Here is a 22,511-nt window from a genome sequence, read left to right on the forward strand (position 1 = left end):
TTTCTCTATGACACGGATCCAGTCCTGTGCAACCGAATGCTCAGACAGTTTAAGGGTTTCGTTTCCGCGTTTTCGTAATTAAATTCCACTGATTAAAAGCCGTATTTTATTACACGCGTTCTACTCTAGGCCAGTTTTCTTTCAACCTGGAGACCGAGTTGCGTGTGGTACCTCTAGCGTAGTTTAATTCATGATAACATGATAACGTATAATTTTTTTCACGGCATTTAATGACAGCTGTAAGGAGAATTACCGGCCAAATTCGCGTGAACTTTTTTAAACGTCGTTGTAACGATAGTTCCTTTTCTTTTTGCTTGGAAAGATTCGTTGATAGGTGGAGAGAACGATGATTAAACGCGAGATAAGACGCGACTTAACATCATTATTCGCTTATATAAGATTAGCTACACCGAATAATTCATAATTTCTCATGGAAATTTCGTAGACTTACAGTGATCCACTTCTAGAAATACGCATGCTTTTTCCTAAAGTATATTTATTGGTAAAAGCTGGTGTTTTCCTCTTGTATTATGTATTTCCATTTTATATTTGAGTTTACTAGGAAGTTAAATTACATTTTTAAATACGTCTTTAACCTCCTAACAGTTTTTAAAAGGAACAAAGTTGTGCAACCTTGGATGAAACGGTGTAAAGCGTTATAATTTATAGTTGACAGTATGTACAATGTTTTTTATTTCTAACTTTTTAGTATTCTTTTAAGTATTCAATTTAAGGTTTAACCGTATTTTGAACGCGTTAAAAATAAAATAGCGTTGCGAAAACTTGTCCCAAGGCTCTAATGTCATGGAAAATTTGCAGGAACGAAGGAAAACTGCTCACGTGCCACGGGGTGAAATTTACATCCTTTCGTTGGGGCGGTTCTTCGTCTACGAAATGACAGGAGTAAAAATGCGTTTCCTCGTGACCGTAGGTGAAAATATTCCGGAGAAGTGGAAAATCCTGCTCTCGCGTGGGAGTATTACATAGAAAAAGGGTCAACAATAATTATGTTATTGAGAAAAGGACAGATTATGTCTCAGCTTTCCGCCTTCGACTTTCACAGAAAACGTAGTTTCACAAAGAAATAATTCGAATTAAAAAAAAATGCCATAGGTCAAAATTTTAATACGAAAAGTATCTCACTTAATTCCAAGACTTACGGACTTACAATAACTTACATACAACGCTCTATTTCTTTAATATTCTGTAATAACACTCTATGTCTGTGTAGTTCAAAAGTCTTTAAAAAATTAACTTAACAAGCAACCTACTTAAGAACTCGTTCTTCAAATTTTCTCATTATTCCACGTTTTCTTCGATACTTCGCTTGTTATCTCATAGCTCCAGTTTTCCTTTCTGCTTTCGATCAAAAAACTGAAAGAGCAATTAAAAATCTACAAATACCACGCATTATACAATCCTTAATTCTTAAAATTCTCTCGCAAATCGTATTTTTTCTCTTAATCCTGGAAGCTTACCCTCATAACTGTTCGGAAATAAATACCCTGATAGCACCGGATGATCAAACGCGATACGATTTCACGAATCCGTGGGAACAAAAGGCGGATACGAGTTTTAACGAACGTCAAACATAATAGAGGGAGGGCGCTATGGCCCGTTTCTAAAGGTAGAGGGAGTTGTTCGTGCAGGTACAAGGTCAAAGGGTCGAAAGGTCGCGGTCATCGATGGACGACCGTTCCTTGTACGTATCCTTTTATCTCAACATGGTCGAACGGCCATATTTCTTGCGAGGCCCTTTCCCTTGCGCCATTACCTCCATTAGGTCGACCACAGTCTCGTTTCCATTCCACGGGAAGCGGTGGACATCGATCAATCTACTTGCGTACACGCTCGAAGCATTGTGCTCTTCGCGCGTTATCCTCGTCGTTGTTCACGAGGTGTCGGGTCATTCTCCTCGTTCGATCCACCATTTCTAGACGAGGAACATGGGAATTGATTTAACAGCGCCTTCTTCTTCTACGCGTGACTTCGTTAAGATGATTCGTGAAAGACAGAGAATAACGAGAACAGACGAGGAATAACGACAGGAGATTTGTAATGTAAGATGCGGATAAAAGGCAATTATTGAAAATTCGTAGATATCTATGTGAATGGAACGGCGAAGAAGAGAATATTAAATCTGTTGTATCGATACTGTTCATAGAGGAATATCGTGTCACGTTTCAAAGGGGAAAATAGGCTGTTCATGGCCAGACCCATATCTTTTTACAGTTGCAGGTTTCCGCAAAATTTGAAAACGTCTCTTTTGATTTGTCGATTAATATGCTTGTTAGTGTATTTGTTACAATATAGCATCTTTTGCCGAGTCAAATGTTTGACATTGTTTTCAATGAAGTTCTTTTCGAATAAATTCAAGGGTGAAATTCATTGTTCTATAAAATGTATTCATAGAGTTTTTCGACCAATTAAATGAAAATTCTGTTCAATTCGATAGAAAGAAAAATTCTCTTTGATGAAATTCAAAGTGAAATTTACTATACAAAGCTTTAAAAACATTCGAAGGAGCTCTTTGTCACTGTCAGTCTCTACCGTGTTATGCAGTCGCTTGTTAAAGCAAATAATTGAAATTATTTCCAACAAAAACGAACATTCTTTCGGCATAAACTCAAAGCTGAGATTTCGTTACGCGAAATTGATCTTTATTTTAAAAATTTCGATGAAATACGGCTGTTAAAAAAACAGAAGAAAACGACACTTTCAATAATCGTATTTTATACAGGGTGGTTGGCAACTGGCCGTACAAGCGAAAATGGGGTGATTCTACGCGAAAAAAGAAGTCGAAAATATAGAATAAAAAAAAATTTTTTTTTTTTTTAATTTTTCCATCGATACAACGATCTACAGTGAGCTCCGTTATAACGTGCCGCACGCGTACCGAGCGAAAATTCAAAGTCGATTTCCTCGAAAACAAAGCTTCAAACGAAAAATTTCTATTCTATATTTTCGACTTCTTTTTTCGCGTAGAATCACGCCCTTTCCGCTTGTACCACCAGTTACCAACCACCCTGTATATCACGTTGAATTTTCTTCGACTTGAATCTAAGTTTCTGACAATTGTAGAATTTACGGAAGTTTTTGGATGGTACACTTCTGCATCGCGTCATGTTACACTTCGAATAGAGTTTTTGGTAATGTTAGATTGCTAGTTGAGTTTATTAACTTTCAATTCAATTTAGAATTTAGAAGGACAATTTAGGATTCAAAAATTCGTCGTTCTATTCCTATTTAGTAACAGAATACGTTTAGAGGAGAACTGACATAGGTATGACGATGATGTTGAAAATAATTCTTTTCGAGATTCTATGATATCTATAAAAACAATTCTTTTAGATAAAACTAATTTGCTATGTAATGTGATGTAATTTGTAAGATAATCTTCCGCGAAACCTTAACTCAAGGTATCTCGAGGTATCTTAATAGCCACAGAGAAAATCTATCTTCGAACTTTCTGCCATTTCGAATAGAAGCTCGATTAACTTGGAATCAAATTTTATCGCGTTCCGAAGAAACTTTCCTATCGAATAACGGCAGCCAATTTCGATTTGAAGAAATACCTTTCAGTTTTTTAACTTAGGTGTCTTGGCAACAGAAAGTACAGCTATAGCTGAAACTTTTTATCGAGTTTAGTAAACAGTTTAATTTTCTTTCGAGCTAGTATTCCAAAGTGACTACGTACTATTTTTAACAGAGCGCGGAATATAAATGTTACCGGTTCGTAAAAGATCATTAACCTAAAAAAACATCCGATTAAAAGACAAAGTTTTTGAAATGTAATATAAGATTATGAAATAACGTGAAAATTATTTGCAACTTTGAAAATAATATTTTTCCAACTAATGTCTGTTCCACCATTTGGCTAATAATATCTTACGAATGTTAATTTTCTCAGTCCTTCTTTTTATAATTCTGTATACAAATATACGTTTATTTTAATTGTTTTCCCTGGAGAACAGGCGAACAGTCGCAAAAGTCCCTCGCGTGTATTTCACCGCACGATTCACTGTGGCACTGAAGCGTGCGACAAAACCCAGTATCGAGCTTTCTTACACCGTGGAGACAATTGAACAAGCGGAGTAGAAAAAAGGCTGACAGCTAGACTTTCTCTTCTTTATTTCTGAAACTTTTTTATTCGGGTGACAAACGAGTACACGTAAGACGGGCGTGACACTTGTTGAGGCTTTAGTAGGGTGCGAAAAGAGGTTGGGAGGACTTGAAAAGATTTTTCGAGCAAGTCCAACGGGCCACGCCTTCCTCCCGACTCGACGCGACGCGTTAATTAACTGCCGGAGCAATTAGCGGCGAATAAGATTAACATCTTTCTCAAGTTCCTAAGCGAGCAAGATTGAGAGCAGCTTGCATCGCTTCAGTGCTGCCTGTGAAATACTCGCCGGATGAGAGATAGTTGAGCTGGTCGAGGGTTTTTGATGAGCGTTTATTGACGAGCTTAGCCAAGTAATTACTTTGAGGAAGCTAGACACAATTTTATTATTTATAGTGATATCGGTCTCGCTTGTGTCGTAATGGGGCATGATTTTCAGTATTTTTCGATCGCTTTCGTTACAGCTTTTATTTTCTGTTTTTCATTTCGAACTTTGGTATTTCATTAGGACGAAGGGTTTTCGAAGTAACGAAATTGGGAATTAATTAATCATTGTGTTCGACCGTTAATCGTTAAACTGATTATAACACTGTAGTAACAGGTCACAATATACATGTGGCGGTACTCGACAGCAACTATCAGCGAACGGCGGCAGTGCAGTGGTTAGCACCAATAATCTATCACATAAGAAGAAAAATAGGGATCAAAACTATACTCTACGAAGAAAACTTAAATGGATAGACTGCAGGTAGATATACAACATGGCCCTCCCTCTGAAAGACACTAAAGACAAGCACAGAAAAAACACAAAAAAATATTGGTGCATACCGAATCCATAATAAAATAAGAGAGAAAACCATTAAACCGACAGAACTCAATTCTGCCCCCGTATAACACAGGTGTAAACATCGTAAATATTGTAAATTTTCTAAATAAACCTATTTAACATCCCCTCCCCCTCCCCAAAGTTACACAGCACCCAAAAAGTAGACTACCGAAGCGTCCTGTTTTGCGACCAAGTTTTCAGAACAGAAAAAACAACTAAAAACAAAATCACATAAAAGTTCCGCTCCCCAGCGGCTTAAATCCAAAGAATATATTAAAACGCGAAAAATGTAAAACGCCGACACATAACATAGTATGGCTACGCCGTACCGTCGCGTATCGGTACTTTTGCCTAACACATCTTATCAAAATTCATAGTTTATTGTGAATACTCAAATGTATTAAAATGTATTTTGGTCTAATAAACGTTATTTAAAAAGTGCAGTGGTTAGCGCCTTAGGTTACGAACGTTCGGGACCCGGGTTCAAATCCCAGTGTCCGTAGTCCGATTTTTCTTCCACAACACAAAAATGAGAAGAAAGGCAGCAGTACCCCAGCAGCGACATCTACACCAGTCGCATCACTATCATCGCAATTACTTACCACCTTCGTACACTTTATTCCAACAACTTTATAGCCATAGACAGATATAAGTTGAATAGATGAGTGATCTAAGGGTGGAAAACCAGTCAAGAGATGTTGACTGATCTAAAAATGGAAAATCAGTATAGTTCGGTGACGACGTCGTTGAGGAGGAAAGCTATTGATGGGTGTGTCCAGCGCACGGGACCATCGGATTCGTGGACGTTAATTTTAGCTAGGAAAATGAGGCCAATAGTCGTTGCTTCCAATTGGATAAGAAAAAGGTTGGTGGACAAGAAAGGGTTCTAGCCGCCCCCGAGAGAAAGTTGCTAGCGGGAGGTACCGAACGTGGAAAAAACCAAATTTCCCCTACCTTCCCAGAGTGGACAAATAACTTCAAGGAACACTTGAAGTAAAAAGATACTTGTTTGGTCTGAAGGACCTTAACTATGAAAATGCCAAAATTTATGGTGGATCCTTAGGACTATTGAGGGTACGCAAAAAGAGTGCGTAGACATCTAGCAGCCATCTTGCCCGCGGCGTGAGGCCTGGTTTGTGTAAAGAGACATCACCGGACGTAACACATTGCGAATAAAGATTACTCTGAGAAGGAGTTTAATTTCTTCTTCTTTTATTATTATTATTTAATTTGTACTTTACAATTTCTCCAACTAGACATTCGGTAAATGAAGTTGAATTCAAGCGAAAATATAAAGAGATTGTATTTGATTAACGATATTAGTTGCTACTTGAAAAGAAACTACGAAAGGGCTTTGATAGAAATTGAATAAAATTGTTGAAAAATGCTTTAACTGGAAATGACTAAAAACGCTCGTTTCTGAAAAACCAACGGGAAATTTCAAAATTCAAAATGAAAGAGTTTCCGTGTTTAATAAGGTAACGTTCTTATTAAACGTACAATTTACCTTCGTATAACACAATGAATTTTATTTATTGAGAATATCGGTCAACGTATTGGTACATCGAATTAAATCTATAAAGTGTGCTTCGCTTTTTCAGTTTTAATTTTTACGTTAACGTTACATAAGTTTAAGCTGTAATACCGAAACTGATTGGCGATAATAATAATCAAGGAATATTAGAACGAACGAGCGACAAGAAATGAGAAGAATTTCAAGAAAGATGTACTTACTTAATCACATTAATCGGGGGAATCTAGTAATTACTGTTAACTAACCAATCTTCGTTCGAACTGCTCGACGGTTAATGAAGACGGTTCTCCGCAGTTCACACGAATTGACACATTCTTGAAAGTTATTCTCCGCAGCGGGTTTATTCACTCGATAAATTAAACGCTCGAAGGGTTCGGAGGAACGCGGAAGGAAAGAATAGCGTCGCTTCCAACTTCCAGTAGAGATGAACGCTTTGACGACGGTACTACGATACATCGAATTTGCTGAAACACAGATCGGATTTAAAAAAAAAGCAACAGTTTAAAAGAACAAAGGGAATTCCTCTGGGTTACCACATCCTCTTTTTTTTATTATTAAAGCGATAGTTGTGATTCTGGAAACATTCGTAAAAGACGAATAAAAGAGGGTTAACGAAGAGACAGAATTATCGTTTGTCTGAATATAATTGATAATACGAAAGGAATTAATAATAACTGAGCGATTAAGCAGTCTCGTTTCTTTTGGTAGAATTGTTCTTAGTAGAATATTACTGTCGAATTTGAAGAATGTTCTTATTGGAAAATTCTACACGATTGAGAACAAAGAAGATAATTTAGAGAAGACTAATTCTCAGAGATATTACAATTTCTCTATTAATAATGTACAAACTTTCTTTTAAATATTTTCGGCTGATTATTTGTTATCGTGGCAATTAGAAAACCGATTCAAATAGTTTTAAGATGATACTTTTAGATTAAGAATAAGAATATGACGATAGGTTTGACAGTGGATTGTTACAAAGATTACTACCGATACAATAAATAAAAAATATACGTAAAATTTATCTGAAATAATAGAAGAGTAAAAGAAACAGCAACGATGTGTTTTATTTTATTAAATCTTTCAATATCCATAGGAAATAGATTAAAACTGCTACGCGTATAAAGAAACTTAAATAATTGGATAATTCCTATTCAATCGATTGTATCAACTTCTACCGTCATCTCTTACCTGTTATCAATCGTTCGATTCGATTCGAACGATAGATACGACTGGAAACTAGAGAAAAGGTCTCAGCAATGGCGAAGCGAACTGCGTTCAATCTACACAGGAATCGTTCAATTTCCACGAGCTAGTAATTGCTTAACAGAAGGAGCCCGGAAGGTTACGTTTCATCGAGTTGCTTCGCGGCCCATTACCCTTTGCGTTTATTCGCACAGCCAAGGGGATGAAACGTAATATAGCGAACAGATGAAGGGAAGCAACAGGATGGACAAGCTCGCGAATTCCACGGCTTAATCCTAATCCTCCTGTCGGCAGAAACTCACGTCTATATCCACGAATCCCTACTGTCAAATCCAAGAAAATTTTATATCGTGGGCTGCGGTTCCGGTTGTCTACGATCATCGATCGTCCTGGTTATGTACTCGGATCCTGTGTAACCTACTGAACCGAATGTGGGGCGTGTCGATAAGAGGTTGTATAGGGTACAGGAAGAATTCGACTTCTTGGTTAAGCTATTGTTGAGGAACCTTGGCTCAGCTGCTATTAATAGGCATCAACTGTAACTTAATGATATCGATCTTATTGTTAGAAATATCAAAAATTAAGAATTTGGATATTCAAGGATTTGGAAGTTTGAATATTTGGGTATTTGGGGATTCGTGTATTTGGGTATATGAATATTTGAAAAGCTGAAAACTTGGCGATTCGAAAATTTAAAGACTTGCACGCTCGAAATATGGTAAATTTAAAATCAAGAGTTGAGTAGTTGTATATGATTCCTTAATTCGATAGAATTCGTATTTGCTTTTTCGCGCTCGCGTGTACTTCTGTGTATCACTGTCCTTATAATAGCAAAGACGAGTACAATACGCCGTTCTAATTGCGCGTTTGATTCGTCACTCAATCGAGCACCTGTCGTTAATATAACCGTGCAGGTCTATCGCTCATAAATCGACTTCGACACGGTCTTTGCTCCGGCAGTATGAGGAGACTAATAACAATCGGTTCAATTGACATATTGAAAAAGAAGTAAATTTAAAATACGATTAACCCTGTTCATCCAGCTTTCCCTAGCTCCAATAAAACATCTCAACAAAGGAAGATTCACAATAAGACAAATCGAACGTATGTTCGACCAATGCTACACAACAATTCAATTCACTTTATTTTTTACTTATTTCCACCAAGAAATATCCGAATATTTTTCTCGTAGAAAAGCAGGAACTCATTCCAATGAAAGGTTTCCTGTACCGTCTTCGAAACTAACTAATCGATTCTTATTCTTTTTCTTTTCGTTTTTCCTTTTCTTTCTTAAATCGATAGCAATCTTGAGAAAGAAACGGAAGACGGTAGAATAGAATTTTCTATCGCAGTTACTTGGCCAAGACAAATCTTCTGAAAAGATAGGGTAGAAGTAGCGAGGTAAGGGGACGATACACGATATAAACATCCTTCCTGACGTTAACAATCTACGAACCGGATACCAAAGTGCTGGCCATTGAGTTTACGACCACCGTTACCGAAGGCATAAATGACAGTAAAAATTGTAACAGTAAATTTTCACTGGGTCTCTCGATTTTGCCGTGGTATTCAAATTTTCAACGGTTCTCGTAACTCTAGCAATTTTCATCGTACTGGTTTTTTTAAACAAACTAGAAAACGACCCGCTTCGAATTTCCATCCTCGTAAAAATACTGCGTAACGTGTATGCGTGCGTTTGAAGCTGTACGATTACATATCTCGTGGACGATAGAGAAGATATACATATTGGGATGAAAAATAAATTTCTTGGCGGAAGGAGAAGGATAAGAATATAAATTAGGTGTTGGAGGAAAAATAACTGTAAAGGTACGTGCTTATGTTCTCTTTGATATAAACTCAACGACGATGGAAGATGCGGAAAAACGTAGAAGCCACCCGAAATTTGACTTTTATAAAGCAACTCTTCTGTTGGAAATAAAATTCTGGAAATATCAAATTACCATGGAATTATGATTTTACGTTTAATATATTTTAACGTTCAGATTTGTATTTTACATATTGACATCTTATAGATAAAAAGCATATAATTTGTATTTATGTTTTACAATTTTCAATTTATATTAATATTTCACGATTTACAGCTTATATTCGTATTTTATAATTCACAATCTCCATTCGTATTTTATAATTTTACGGTTTTGCTATTTATATTTTATAACAAGTACATTTTTTAAAGGCAATCGAAAATGCCAAAGGAAAGTTTAGACGAAAATGAAAAGTTCACCCGTGTTATAAAAAATTGCCTGAAATATACCCAGAAAATATTCGAAAACAAAAGCTTATGTCAAAAATATCAATAGAGAAAGCACAACAAATTACAACATAGAAGCAAATTCACTATATAAAGATCGAATACAGAAGCAATTCGCAGCAATATTTATAACTATAAACGCCTGAAAAACGAACGCCATAGAAAATGAGAAAGAGCAATAAAAACTTTCCAGCGTGAAGTAGAACTACAAGGGAACAGAACTAGGAGAACAAAGTATCGCGAATAGCACTGAATAACTCCTACATCTCCCCTCATACTGTCAGAAATCTTTTCAATTGAAGTGTCAACTCGATCTTATAAGGAAATGTCTCGGCACGAGAAAGGAAGTAAAAACTAAAAACAGAGTGAAAGAACGAAAGGGAATTGGAATGTCGGGAAGAAGCACGAAATTCATAGAGGAGCGTCAGACAGTGTCAGACTGGTCAAAGTGTCATACGGTGGAAATCGTATCTTTGGCGATGGAAACCGCGTTTCTGAGTCACGTATCATTTGTATCCCGGCGCCATGATGTTCCCCTTTGAACTTTATCGATACGTTTTACCTTCGCAGCGTTCTCGTTTCGCCAGGTTCCAGCAACAGATGCTGAGAAACGTCAAAGAAACTCGCGAAAGTAGGTACGAACGTAGAAACGGGAAGTGGAGGACACGGAGAGGAAGAGAAGAAAATGGCAAGCTCTAAGCTCTGCCGGTAAGCGTTCCCCGCATTGAAATTCCATTTTCGATGGAAGGGAAACCTCTTTGTGCAGTGCCACCGTCGAATAAATTAAATAAGCCGAGGCCGGAATGAAGGCAATGCCAGATTTATTCTTGTACGTCGAACGGCAACGCAATTTCGAGGCCACGCTTACACAGGGTCGAATAGTAGCGAACAGTGGCGAGGAATTCGTCTTAGATCGAGTTATGCTCGCTCCTTTTTAAGATTATGATCCTGGGAAGAGTGGCTGGTTTATTTGGAAGGGATGAGATTATGGTGCTGGTTGTTCGTTGAATGACTTAGCAAAGGGGAAATATCGTATTACAAGGTGGACCGTAAAAGAATTTGTTAGCTTTGTAAAATAAATCAGGATTGATGACGTTTAGAAGATTTATTAAGTCGTAATCGTCTAATTTTTGTCGCTAAATACGTTGAATTTGGAGTAAACGAGAGTACTTAAATTGAATTTCTTCTTTTACCAAATTAACACGTTCATTGTCACGAGAATCTCATATAATTTACGCGATATTATATTCTATTTGAGCACTTCCTTCTGACAACGTTATCCAAGCGATTCATATTGTTGAATATTTGATAATCCATGATAATCTTATTTGAACTATTTTGAAAAATTTGGATCATCGGCGACCTTCGTAGCACTCAACGTGTTAATTATAAATCGTTTAACGAAGGACATGTTCTTACATTTTTTGACAAATGTAAAGAAATACGCGATTTAGTAGCAAAAGTTCTATCGAGCATCGGTACTACTTCTACGACATTAATTTCAACGCCAATTACCGTGCAGCGACTAAAACGTAATGCTCTCGACAGAAATCAAGTTTAACCCTTTCAAGACTCACCGTCTAACCCCTTCGACACGCCCCAAGGCGAATTTTTATAAAGATTCCTTTAGATTATTACACTTTTATTTTAACAGATTATAACTCATTTTTCTCTGTCATCGCTAAAATTTATCGCCTCAGAATTACATATTCCATTTAAAAAATTATTTTTCTCATTAGATCGCTATACTTTCTACTCGCTTTATTAAATTATGCGCTTTCCTTCGTTACCGTTAAAATTCACCGCATCATATGAACAGAATTACATATGCCACTTTTAAAATTACATTCAAATTGTATTTCCTTTCTTGAAATTTTGGCGTACCATGGTTCGTATTATCATGCCCTTGCGCGCATTGTTAAAAAAGAATCCGCCTCGAAAGAACTAAATGGGGGAATCGTAGGATTTACCGACAGTTTGCCACGGACGTTTATTAATATCCTGCTAGACGTAATACACAACAAGTTCGCTGTTTTGTATAAATTAGTGCAACAGGCCATGCTTAACGAGGTAAACGTCGCGTATTCCTCAAGCACGATATCGAGTGCCCGACTGTCTTAACGAGGCCGGTGTTTCTTTTTCTCTTTCTCCATTTCCTTCGAAATTGTACGTTTCCTTCCTCTCGCGCGTCTCTTGTGTATCAAACGTGCATTCTGTTCTTCCACCGTATCTCTCTTCTTTTAGTTCTTACTTCTTCACCTTCCAATTTTCATTGTCCTTCGGTTCGAGTTTCTATTTTTTTTATCTCCTCGACCTTCCATTTAGTTCTACTTTGTTATGCTGTTTGCTTCGAGGAAGATAAGGTTTGCTCTTTTCTTCTTCTCTTACTCGATTCGTGAATGATGTGCTACCTCGTGAACGAAATGGAAGTTTTGGTTTTGTCGTAGATCGTATTCTTTGAACGAAAGATCCTTTTTCATAGAGAGCATCGAGAGAATTTTCTTTGATCTCCTTAATACCGGTAATTGGATTAAGGATTTTTACGTACTTATGAGAAATTTAAGAGTGCTAAATTCTCGGAATACGCGTAATAAAATATCTAAAGTATAGCACTTTTTACAATGTTTAATAGCTTTTACTCTTTTAGTACTCTGTATTCATAAAAACATGAATTTGCATAAATATCCGCATTCTCTTGACAATGCTATACGTCGATTTAAGCTTCGACTTTTTGCACATAGGAAACTAGAGATTTTGTTTTGTACAGATCGAATTACAAAGTTTATCAAATATTAGTCCGATAAGTGACGTCGTGTTATATGCTATTAGTCTCTAAAGAATTTTAGAGAAACTTCCAATGGATAGACTAGAGTTGAGTATGTGAAAGTTTGATAGACACCAAGGAACTCCACTTAACACAGTGTATAAGCAATTTCCGGAAATCCTGTTGGAGTTCAACGAACTCTACTTAGTTTCTTTAAGCTGCAACAAATTAGGGGGGTTCGGTTGATTAAGTTGCCCTATAGGTACGAAAGTTCTGTTACTCTGATATCACGTGGCATATATTTGATGTTGAAAAGATGCTTGGTAGGAGGCAGACATTAAACCGACCTTAATTAGAAATTAATTGAGAGTAATTTTATTCTGATCTGAATTTTGCCAAATGCAATTTACTAGTATTTCGTAATCTTCGATAAGACGTAGTATCACATGGACTGTGTAATACTCTGAAATAATTGAATCGTTTCATTTCATTCAATATTTCAATTGGATTCCAGACTCGAATACTGGAAAATTCCAGAAGTCCAATTTTAAATACTCTTACGGTTATTATCAACTGCTGTTCAATTTCCAAATGTAAGAAACTGAGTGTCGTGTCTACTGTTCGATATTAGTTCAATAATTGAATTAATTAAATAATTGTTACATCATCTCAGACGATTATCTTCGATCTTTTAGGCTGCTGTTCCCACAAATAATTTCGTTCCATGGTTTACATCTTGTCTTCGGATATGAATGATCTTCTTTTCGGTTTAGAACGTGACTCAATTTAAAGTAAACGATACACGTGTACTCTATTTTCTCTTTGTGTTCTAGTTCTCTTCTCTCTGGTCAAAGGGTGACATTGATTTCGTAACAGGAGAAACGATCAAGTATTGCGTTCTAGCTTCTCGCCCACTTGTTACGTACAACGCTACGGTTTCATTGTCAAAGCATAGCGGGGTACACTAATACCGATGGTTTCCCTCTAAGAAAACGCTAGACCTTCCCTTTGATATCGCATTCGTCAACGTCAAGGATTTGATTTCGTCTGAAACAGAGTAAATTGCGACTTAAACGCATTCTGATTAAATTCTGTAACGTTAAGATCAAACACAAAGTCTATTAATTCCATTAGCTACAATTCACTTCTACGTTATTATCCTATTTCAAAGTTTCAAAAGGTGTGTCGTAGTTCGATGGGATTCTCGAATTACTTGTCGACATTTTCAAGCAAGTTATTGTACGAATTTTTGAAGATTTAAACTTATTATTGCTTTGAAATATTACCGAACGTTGAAGTTATTTAGTTTTGGAAAATTTGAATCCAACGAATCTTATCGTATATTTGAAGCGGCTTTGCGTCTTAATCCTAACGTTCCTTAATAGAAAATACCTGATAATTTGCTTTAACGCGATCTGAAACGCTATAAATTCGAATCAGACTGTAATAAATACTGGCCAAGCAACCATAAATCCGTCAGGTTGTACAACCCTTACGCGAACGCTGCACAATAATGTGTTTCTTGAGTAACGTGTTGCTAGATCGATCGTTGCACCCTAACGAAATCGTTTAACCATTTAACGTACCTATCGATAACGAGTCAACGAACCAAGATGTTATAAAACTATTTACAGTCTACGATACAAATATTTTCGGAGTGAGAAGACAGTACGAATACCAAATAAATAATACAGCATAATTTGTATAACAAATATATAAATATTCGAGACTCACGAGTGTGAAAAAGATCGAAAGATTAGAATTGGTGGATTTGGAAGAAAAAGCGTAGATTTTTTCTTCAGCTATCAGAGCAACTTGTATTTATAGTAAAAATGATGACTTGTTTCGTACCTCTGAAGATTTCAAAGGAACGAAGCTTTCATCTCCTTTATCCTCGATTTATTTTTACAAAGATAACACAATAATGAAACAAGATAACTCGATCGTAACGAGGTTCGACATGGATTCGGCAAAGGAAAGCAGAAAAGCTGCTTTTAGGAAGAAAATAGCTGGGTTTAAGTAGGGCTTAGAGGAGGACGAGAGTAGAAGTAGATAAAGAAAGTGCTAGAAAATTCAAGAAAAGACAACCAGTATCCACTAACATTCGCTCGAATTTAGGCGCTATATGTGTACTTCCAATGGTGTACGAGGGTAAAAAAAGAATTAAAAAGTAGAAAGACGCGAGAAATTATACAGAAAAGTTCGAAATGGTAAACAGAAAATACTTTTCGGAAAATACTCTGGCCAGGATAACAACACAGCACGTTATTGATTGAAATTCTATCACCGTTATATGAAAATATACAATTTCAATAATTTATTAATTTAATTTAATTGTAACAAAATTGAACTGTATATATCGTATGAATCATTGCTGAAGTTTATTTCGAAACATTACGTAATTTTTAACTTGCGTCCATTCAAACGAATATCACATGCATGTCGTAAAATTATGAGGCGAATCGGGGCTGATATGTATGCAGTGAACATGTCAACACATTCGAGATTAATGACCCGGCATGTGTCAGTTAATACTTCAACCCTACAGCCGATAAATTTCACATGTGGATCACGAGCAGACGTTTGTACTATCAGCCAGTTCTTACGTAATAACTAGGGAAATCATATGGTTACAGGACAGAATTGTAGAATAAAGAGGTTTCAAAACTTGTGAAATAGAAATACAATAATCCTCTTTGGTTTATGTTTTAAAAACATTCGACAAAATTATTTTAAAGTATTCGATAAAATAATATCGAGCCAGATCGAAGATTATTACAAATATTTTTTCACATTTACACATTTCAGATTACACATTATGATATATCGTTTGCAATAAATATCATTCGTTCGTTCATTCGTAACAATCATGACGTATAAATGAATCCAAAACTTCGCAGTAATGATTCCTACGAGACCTAATGGGATTCCTATGAGATTCGTACGAGACGTAATTCTCTTACGATTTATTACAATTGCAGAAACGTAACAGAGAATTCCGAGGACTATCCTGTGATATGTTAAACCGAACGATATTTCTCGCAAAGTTGAAAGGAATATCGATTCTATTTCGTTGACTCGCAGCGACGATGCACGAGAGGAAACTTCTCGTTTTCGTATCAGCCAAGTCCAAGTGGAACGCTCCTGCGGGACACGGAGCGTGGCGTGGCTTCTTTCGGATTTAAATTAGATCCGAGACGACCCGCAGATCCTTCAGACGCGTCAAATACACGCTCGCTTAACGTACTTTCATCTGCATATTTTTCATTTCGCTATTTTCTCCGGATCCCTTCGCATCCCTCTGTTCAACCGCCCAACCGGTGTCGCTCAATGGGGACGCTTTATTGTTCCTAAGAAAGCTATTCTTTGCCCCCTTTTCGTGGATTATTGCGTCGAATAATCCCTGTATTACAGTTTCGGGGAATTTTTGATATTTTGAAACGACATCTGTGAAAATACAATCATGGTCGAGTTTGAAGGGACGACAAACTGTTACCTTGCATGAATAAATATATTAGATTGTGTAATATACGATAAATATCGTGATACTTCAGAACTCAGTTTGAAACAATGGAAGATATAACAATAAGAGTTTTGCGAAAAAGAGAACGAAGAACTTATTATATTTATATATATCTAATATAAGATATATATTATCGTTAAAAGAAACAATGGAACACGTTACGATAAGAGTTTTATAAAAGTGGAATGGAAAACTTGGCAGAAACTTGGTGGAAAATAATTTTAGGATTTCAGAGAAATGAAATTATTTTCATTTAATAACGAAAGAATTACACTTCTTATGAGTTGATTTGACATTTTATTCGTATAATCGAAAAATCGCGGACGAAATTATATCGACGAGAGTAAAATAAGCGATGTATGCTTTATGACAAAAATTGAGAAAAATGTTAAAATTGTATGAAAAATTGCGAAGTGCATAGAACGCATGCATAAATTTAAAATATCAAGCGTACGCCGGAAGCGAGATTTAAATTCAGCGTTAATGGAATACGAAAATTAACGCCACACCTGTTGACTTTACGGGAGATTCTGCTATTAGCTCGAAATGTGTGAAACACACGAACTAACCCTTCCAATGCAGTGACTAGACCATTAGGTACGATACGATAGCTTTATCGAGGATAAAATTAGGTATCATTTAATTATTGCCTACGAGACGAATTAAAATCGTTTAATATTATCCCATACTATTATCACAATTTAATAAATTTGTATCGTAATGTATACATGATCGATAAAATATCCATCGTGGAAATGATCGCTTTCTTCGATGTGTTTTTACCTTATGTGACATGTAGTATGTATATATGTGCATTGTGTATGAGCCTCGGAAGTATCATAACCATGCTTGGTCTTTAAAAAATGCATTAAACCACTACAATCTACTAATTCTTTATCGGAGAAGATTTTTAAAGTTCCTACTTTAAAATCTAGTTCAGTTACGTTTTATTCGACTGGAACTCGTAACAAATGAAAAGAACAAAAGAAATAAGCAGCAGATTTTTGTGTCACTTCAATTCATTACGAATAAAAATTCTCCAATAAATAATTTATACAAAGGATAAAAAGTACGTTATTATCAGACTACGGATTTTTACGCATTTGTGGAAAATTTGAAAATACAAACATCCATGAGATGCATATAATGTGTAGAAAATATAGGAAATATCGAAAGTATAATATTTAGTAGCTGAGACAATTTTGTATTTTATGATTTTATGATTTTAATACGAATTTCCACAAATATTTGCACATGAGACGCAAATACGTGTATCGGTATTCTGAAAGAAGCAAATCAGATACGTCGTTTACGATTTGTACTTCCGCTAACGAAAAGGAAGTTCAATTTCCAGAGAAATTTTCACCGAGAATCACGGATGCCTTTCAAAATGGCAATTTTCAAATTGCAACGTGTTTCGTTGCGTCGTCCTCGTTCACACGAAGCGCCGTACATTGATTAAAAAAAGGCACAGTGCGAAAAGAGAAGGCGAAAAAAAACATGGAACACCTCGACTGATCGATATTACTGCAACGACGCAAAACTCAGCGCACACGTAAGTGCGAGGAAAAAACGAACGGAAATACGTGCATGCGACTGCGATGATTAGGCATCGAATTCTCCTTGAACGATCACCGCGATCATTGTCGACTTTTCATTGAAACTTGAAAGCAGCACTCGTTGTTTCTCGCAAAATCATCGACACATAATTCTTTGTCCTTATAATATTTCTTTATAATTTTATATTCCATAATTTTCTTTACTATTTAATTTGTACTTTACAATTTGTCCAGCTGGACATTCGGTAAATTTTTCTAGCTTAATTGCTAAATAACATGTTCATGGCTTCCCTCAGCGGGATGCCATCTTCGAGTTTGTCTATTTTATTTCTTTAGTAAGGTGTTAGTGGTGTGTTTTCTCTTTAGGTGTTATAATGTCTCGGATTTTTAAATTTCATATTAATCATTTTTTAAAGTATTTAACGAATTTGAGGTATTATCGTACATTACATCATTATATAATTAAAAATAATAACTTGAAGATCCTTGAAAATAGCAGTAATTATCGTGGATATTTTGATGATTTGATAAATATATATGTATATATTTTGTTAATAAGTTTATTTGGATCGAAAGACGTATCTGAATCTGAAATAACGTAGCAAACGATTTGACAGATTATTCCATATAAGTTTCGAAAGACACGCCATAACTATTATATCATTAGAAAGAATCGCTATAAATTTCCACTAAAGCTCGGGAAAAAATTTAAGTATTTTCGGTAGCATCAACTTTTTGTCAGACACTCTATCTATATACGTTATGATACGCAACGAAGAAGCAACAAGTGACGAGAATGAAACGTAATTGATCTTGCAGGGTTCAAGAGACAGACGGCTCTTTCTTCGAAAGTTTCACCGCGTTATCTTGGAGACAGGAAAATCGAAGGCTCATGGTCCTTCAAGAAGTAGAGGCCAGGGCCAAGGAACCGCCTCCCCCGTCCAGAGACACCAGCTTGACGCAAACTTATCGTTTCACCAAAAAAGAGGTGAGCTCTCTCTTACAAATAATGGTTATTTCATTAATCCTAAGTCGGAAGTAAATTAGATTAAGTTTTAGTAGAAAGAAATTAAATTAAATATGCGAAATCAATTAAATTCGTTGGAAGTAAGTCAGAAATGAATCTGTATAAATTAACAGAAAAATAATAAATAATTTAACACGTTGATTGCCGCGTGAATTTTATATACTTTGCCATGAGAGCCGTATCTTAATCATAGCATTTAACTTTTACGAAATCGCGCAATTTTTCTCTGAAAGTGTTATATAAGTCGCTGACAATGTTGGAAACTTTCCACTTCAAGAAATTTATCTTCCTTTAATCGCCCTAACCGATGATACCGATGACCGTCGTGACAATCAACGTGTTAATCTTCAATTTAAACCACCACAGTTTTATACGTGGATATATAAAGAAGATTTAAAAGAATCAACACATTGCAATTATTAAAAAATATTGGAATGATTTTTCTTAGAAGCGTGTTTACTTTGTTAAAACTGCAATCGTGAGAATGAAAAGGAAAAGTTAAGCACAGAGAGCAACGTTTAAAGAAAGGACAAGTTTATCCTCTGTTTTAGAGTAGGCCGCGTTGTCCGTAATTCTGCAAGTTTACCAGACGAAACATAACGAGTGTAAGTTTCCGGTTTTCGCCGTAGTGTCAGCAATATGAAAGTGACGCGCTATATGGCCTGTTTTGGTGAATGCAAAAGCTTCTAACCATTCGCTATCGTTTAAACGCGAGATAGAGTTGTTAACTGCTTTCAGTCGACGTAATGCAAGCAGCTGCGCGTCGAATTTAATCACACTTTAAACAATACACTTTCGTGCTTGAAGTTAACCATGCGACGAGGAACATGAAAACATGGTAACGTGTCAAAACACAATCTTGTGTATAAATCCATATGCATACGGAGTAAGGTAGATCCATTAAAAATTAGAAACGTGTAATATTTGATCTCTAAACAATTTTTACACGTACAACGAACACACGTCATTTTGATAATTTTGCTTATTTTGATAACAAAGTCGATATCGTGATCGGAAGTCTTGTTTTCGTGACGTTTCATGCGATAGCGTTTTATTTTGATAGAAAAGAAAAGTAGAAAATTCGATTTTTGTTTTCTCAAAGACTTTCTTTTCTTCGAGACTCGATCATAACCAGACTAATACAATTTTATCGCGAGACGTAACGAAAGAAAGAAACCTCCAATCTTTTATATAAACTGTTACAAACTTCTTCTATAAATTTCTGTATGAAATTTCTTCGAATGCGTAGCCAGAGAATGGGAAAAAGAACGAGTATGTACACTTTACAAAATGAAACGTTCGATCGATCAACCATTCCGGTCCTTTAATTTTCTGTACCTCAATTTGCAATTTCATTTTACTGTTATCATTGAAACTACCGGAATAATTAAAATAACCAATTAGTAATTTTTCAATATATGGATACACAAGGTTATTTTTCCCTCTTTCGTTAAATATTATTTTAATATTAATTGTCTTCAATTCCCTCGGTACAAATTTAGACTTTAATCATAGCTAGCTGTTAACCAAATCCTATATTTTCTTACAAATTAAATCTTTGCGTGCGTAACTATCAGTATGTAATCCCCCCAAGATCTTAAATTGTGAAATATAATACTAACAATCACGATCGAGCCTTTATATACTTCAAGAAAATAGCTGTTCCTCCATTTTACTTGCTATACTTTTACTTACTATCGCGAGTATACCACTTTGTTCGCAACGTTCGCATAGTGATGCATTTTGTCATCTATCATGGTGGTTACGGTATGCGCAAATCGCATGCAACTCGGTAATTATATTTCCTTTGAAATATTATGCGTGCTGGTCAATCGAAATGACGGACAGCCGCTTTAACGATATCGCCTGTTTAACATTTGTTTATCCCACCAGCGATCCGCAATTTCATGATTGCACTTCCAAGAAATCTCGATATTTCGCACAAGATACCGGCAACAGACACGACAATCCTCAATCAGAATGTCCATTAACTGGTTGAGATAATCCTTTCTATTTTTATCGTTCCTGCGTTATCCTTGTTTTCACTGAATTAATTTGAATTAATCGAAATTCATTTAATTTAAAACATTGTACGAATATGAATCATATTGTTATATCATTAAGGGGTCAGATTTTGGTTTCGCTCGGTTTATGCAAATTAATCCTATTCTCTTCCTCTTTTTTCATTAACATTAAAATCGGCGATTTGCAGAAAACGGTGAATACAGTGTTGTTCGCCTCTGTGACAACCTATTTATAATATCGATCGATCAATCCGATTGAATTTATTTGACAAATGCAATATTAATTCCGCATTTATATGCAACCGCACAAAGTTGCCAATGCAAACCGTAGATTTCATGGATCTATTTATTATTCAATCATTTTCCATTTACATTTTATATCGTTCCTATATCTAATCGTTTCACTAAAGTCTTCATAAATATACGTTTCTTATAGTTTCATTCTCATTTTTATTAATCGCAATCATTGACTTGTTTATTATTCATTTATTTCGCTATTCGCGTTTTTCATTGTTCTTACAATCTTTTCAGTAAAACCCTTATGATTTTACTTTTCTTATATGTATATGTATATATGTACATCATAAAGCAGCATAGGAAATTTGTACAAAAACCTGTAGAATATCCTTGAGAGTAATACTCTTGATATTCCTTTCTCACTGGACACGTCGTATTTGCGATCTGCTTTTCACAAAGTGGACAATGCCAGCGTGTAGGTGGATTATGGAACTCCAGATGAACGTTCCCTGGGCCACTGTGCGAGAGAAATTCAAACTCAAACGCAACTTCGTGACACGATAAACCGGTGGACTATATTAGATATTCTGCACCTGCAGGATTCGCTTCTGCATTCGCTGGTACAGAAAAATTATATTTCAGAAATATTTTCCGTTTTCGCGAGCGAAGAACGTTCCACGAAATTTTTACTTTGGGATTATGTACCACCGCACGTTTAGAATCCTTTTAAAACGTTACTTTTCACTTGAAATCCAAACAGTTATCCTTTTTATCCTTAATTTTTTGAAAGCAAAGTCTTTCAAGCGTGACCTTTCAAAATCAGAACTCCCATGCTCCGAACTACGACAATTAATTTTTCATTAACTTCGTGTTTACGGGTTTCGAAACTTTTAGCACCGAACTTTCTCGTTCTACTCGTGCGATCGTCAAACCGATTTTTATTATTATAAATATCTTCTTTCGATCCAATATCCCAAACGATATAAAAATTTAATACAAAGTTTCAATAATCAGATTTCTGGCATTTTACATGGAATTATTAAATGACCCGTGTCGTTTTTAAAGCTATCAAAAAAGTTTTAACTCGTTAACACGTTGACTGTCACGCGAACTTGATATATTTCGCCGCGATAAATTGAAATATACCACGGCATAGCATTTCATTTTTGCGAAGCACTATGTTGTATTTGCATAATTCCTCCTGACAATGTTATATATGATATAGAATATCTAAATCATTCACATTATTGAAAACTTATTGATTCGTGAAATCTATCTTGAATATATATCCTTGTGTAATATATCACACAGATAAATAACGCAATTCAAAGGTTGTTAGAACTGAATGCGATTGAAGCAATTTTTCACGCTCGATTCCACGTCTTTCCGGCCTCGTAAAGAGATCCCTCGTAAAGCAAA

At 35.8% G+C, this 22,511-nt stretch overlaps 1 protein-coding gene across 5 annotated transcripts in view; it reads left to right on the plus strand.

Annotated features, from left to right (window-relative positions):
• Window positions 1–22,511, plus strand: part of unc-13-4A (BAI1 associated protein 3) — a 123,163-nt gene that overhangs the window by 71,314 nt on the left and 29,338 nt on the right. For all 5 annotated transcript variants that reach the window (XM_033339184.2, XM_033339186.2, XM_033339187.2 and 2 more), the window contains exon 4: window positions 18,624–18,792. In XM_033339184.2, coding sequence (XP_033195075.1) covers window positions 18,624–18,792 — 169 coding nt within the window. The remainder of the gene's footprint in view (window positions 1–18,623; window positions 18,793–22,511) is intronic.

Source organism: Bombus vancouverensis, chromosome 1 (assembly GCF_051014615.1).
Source record: "Bombus vancouverensis nearcticus chromosome 1, iyBomVanc1_principal, whole genome shotgun sequence".
Taxonomy (NCBI): Eukaryota; Metazoa; Arthropoda; class Insecta; order Hymenoptera; family Apidae; genus Bombus; species Bombus vancouverensis.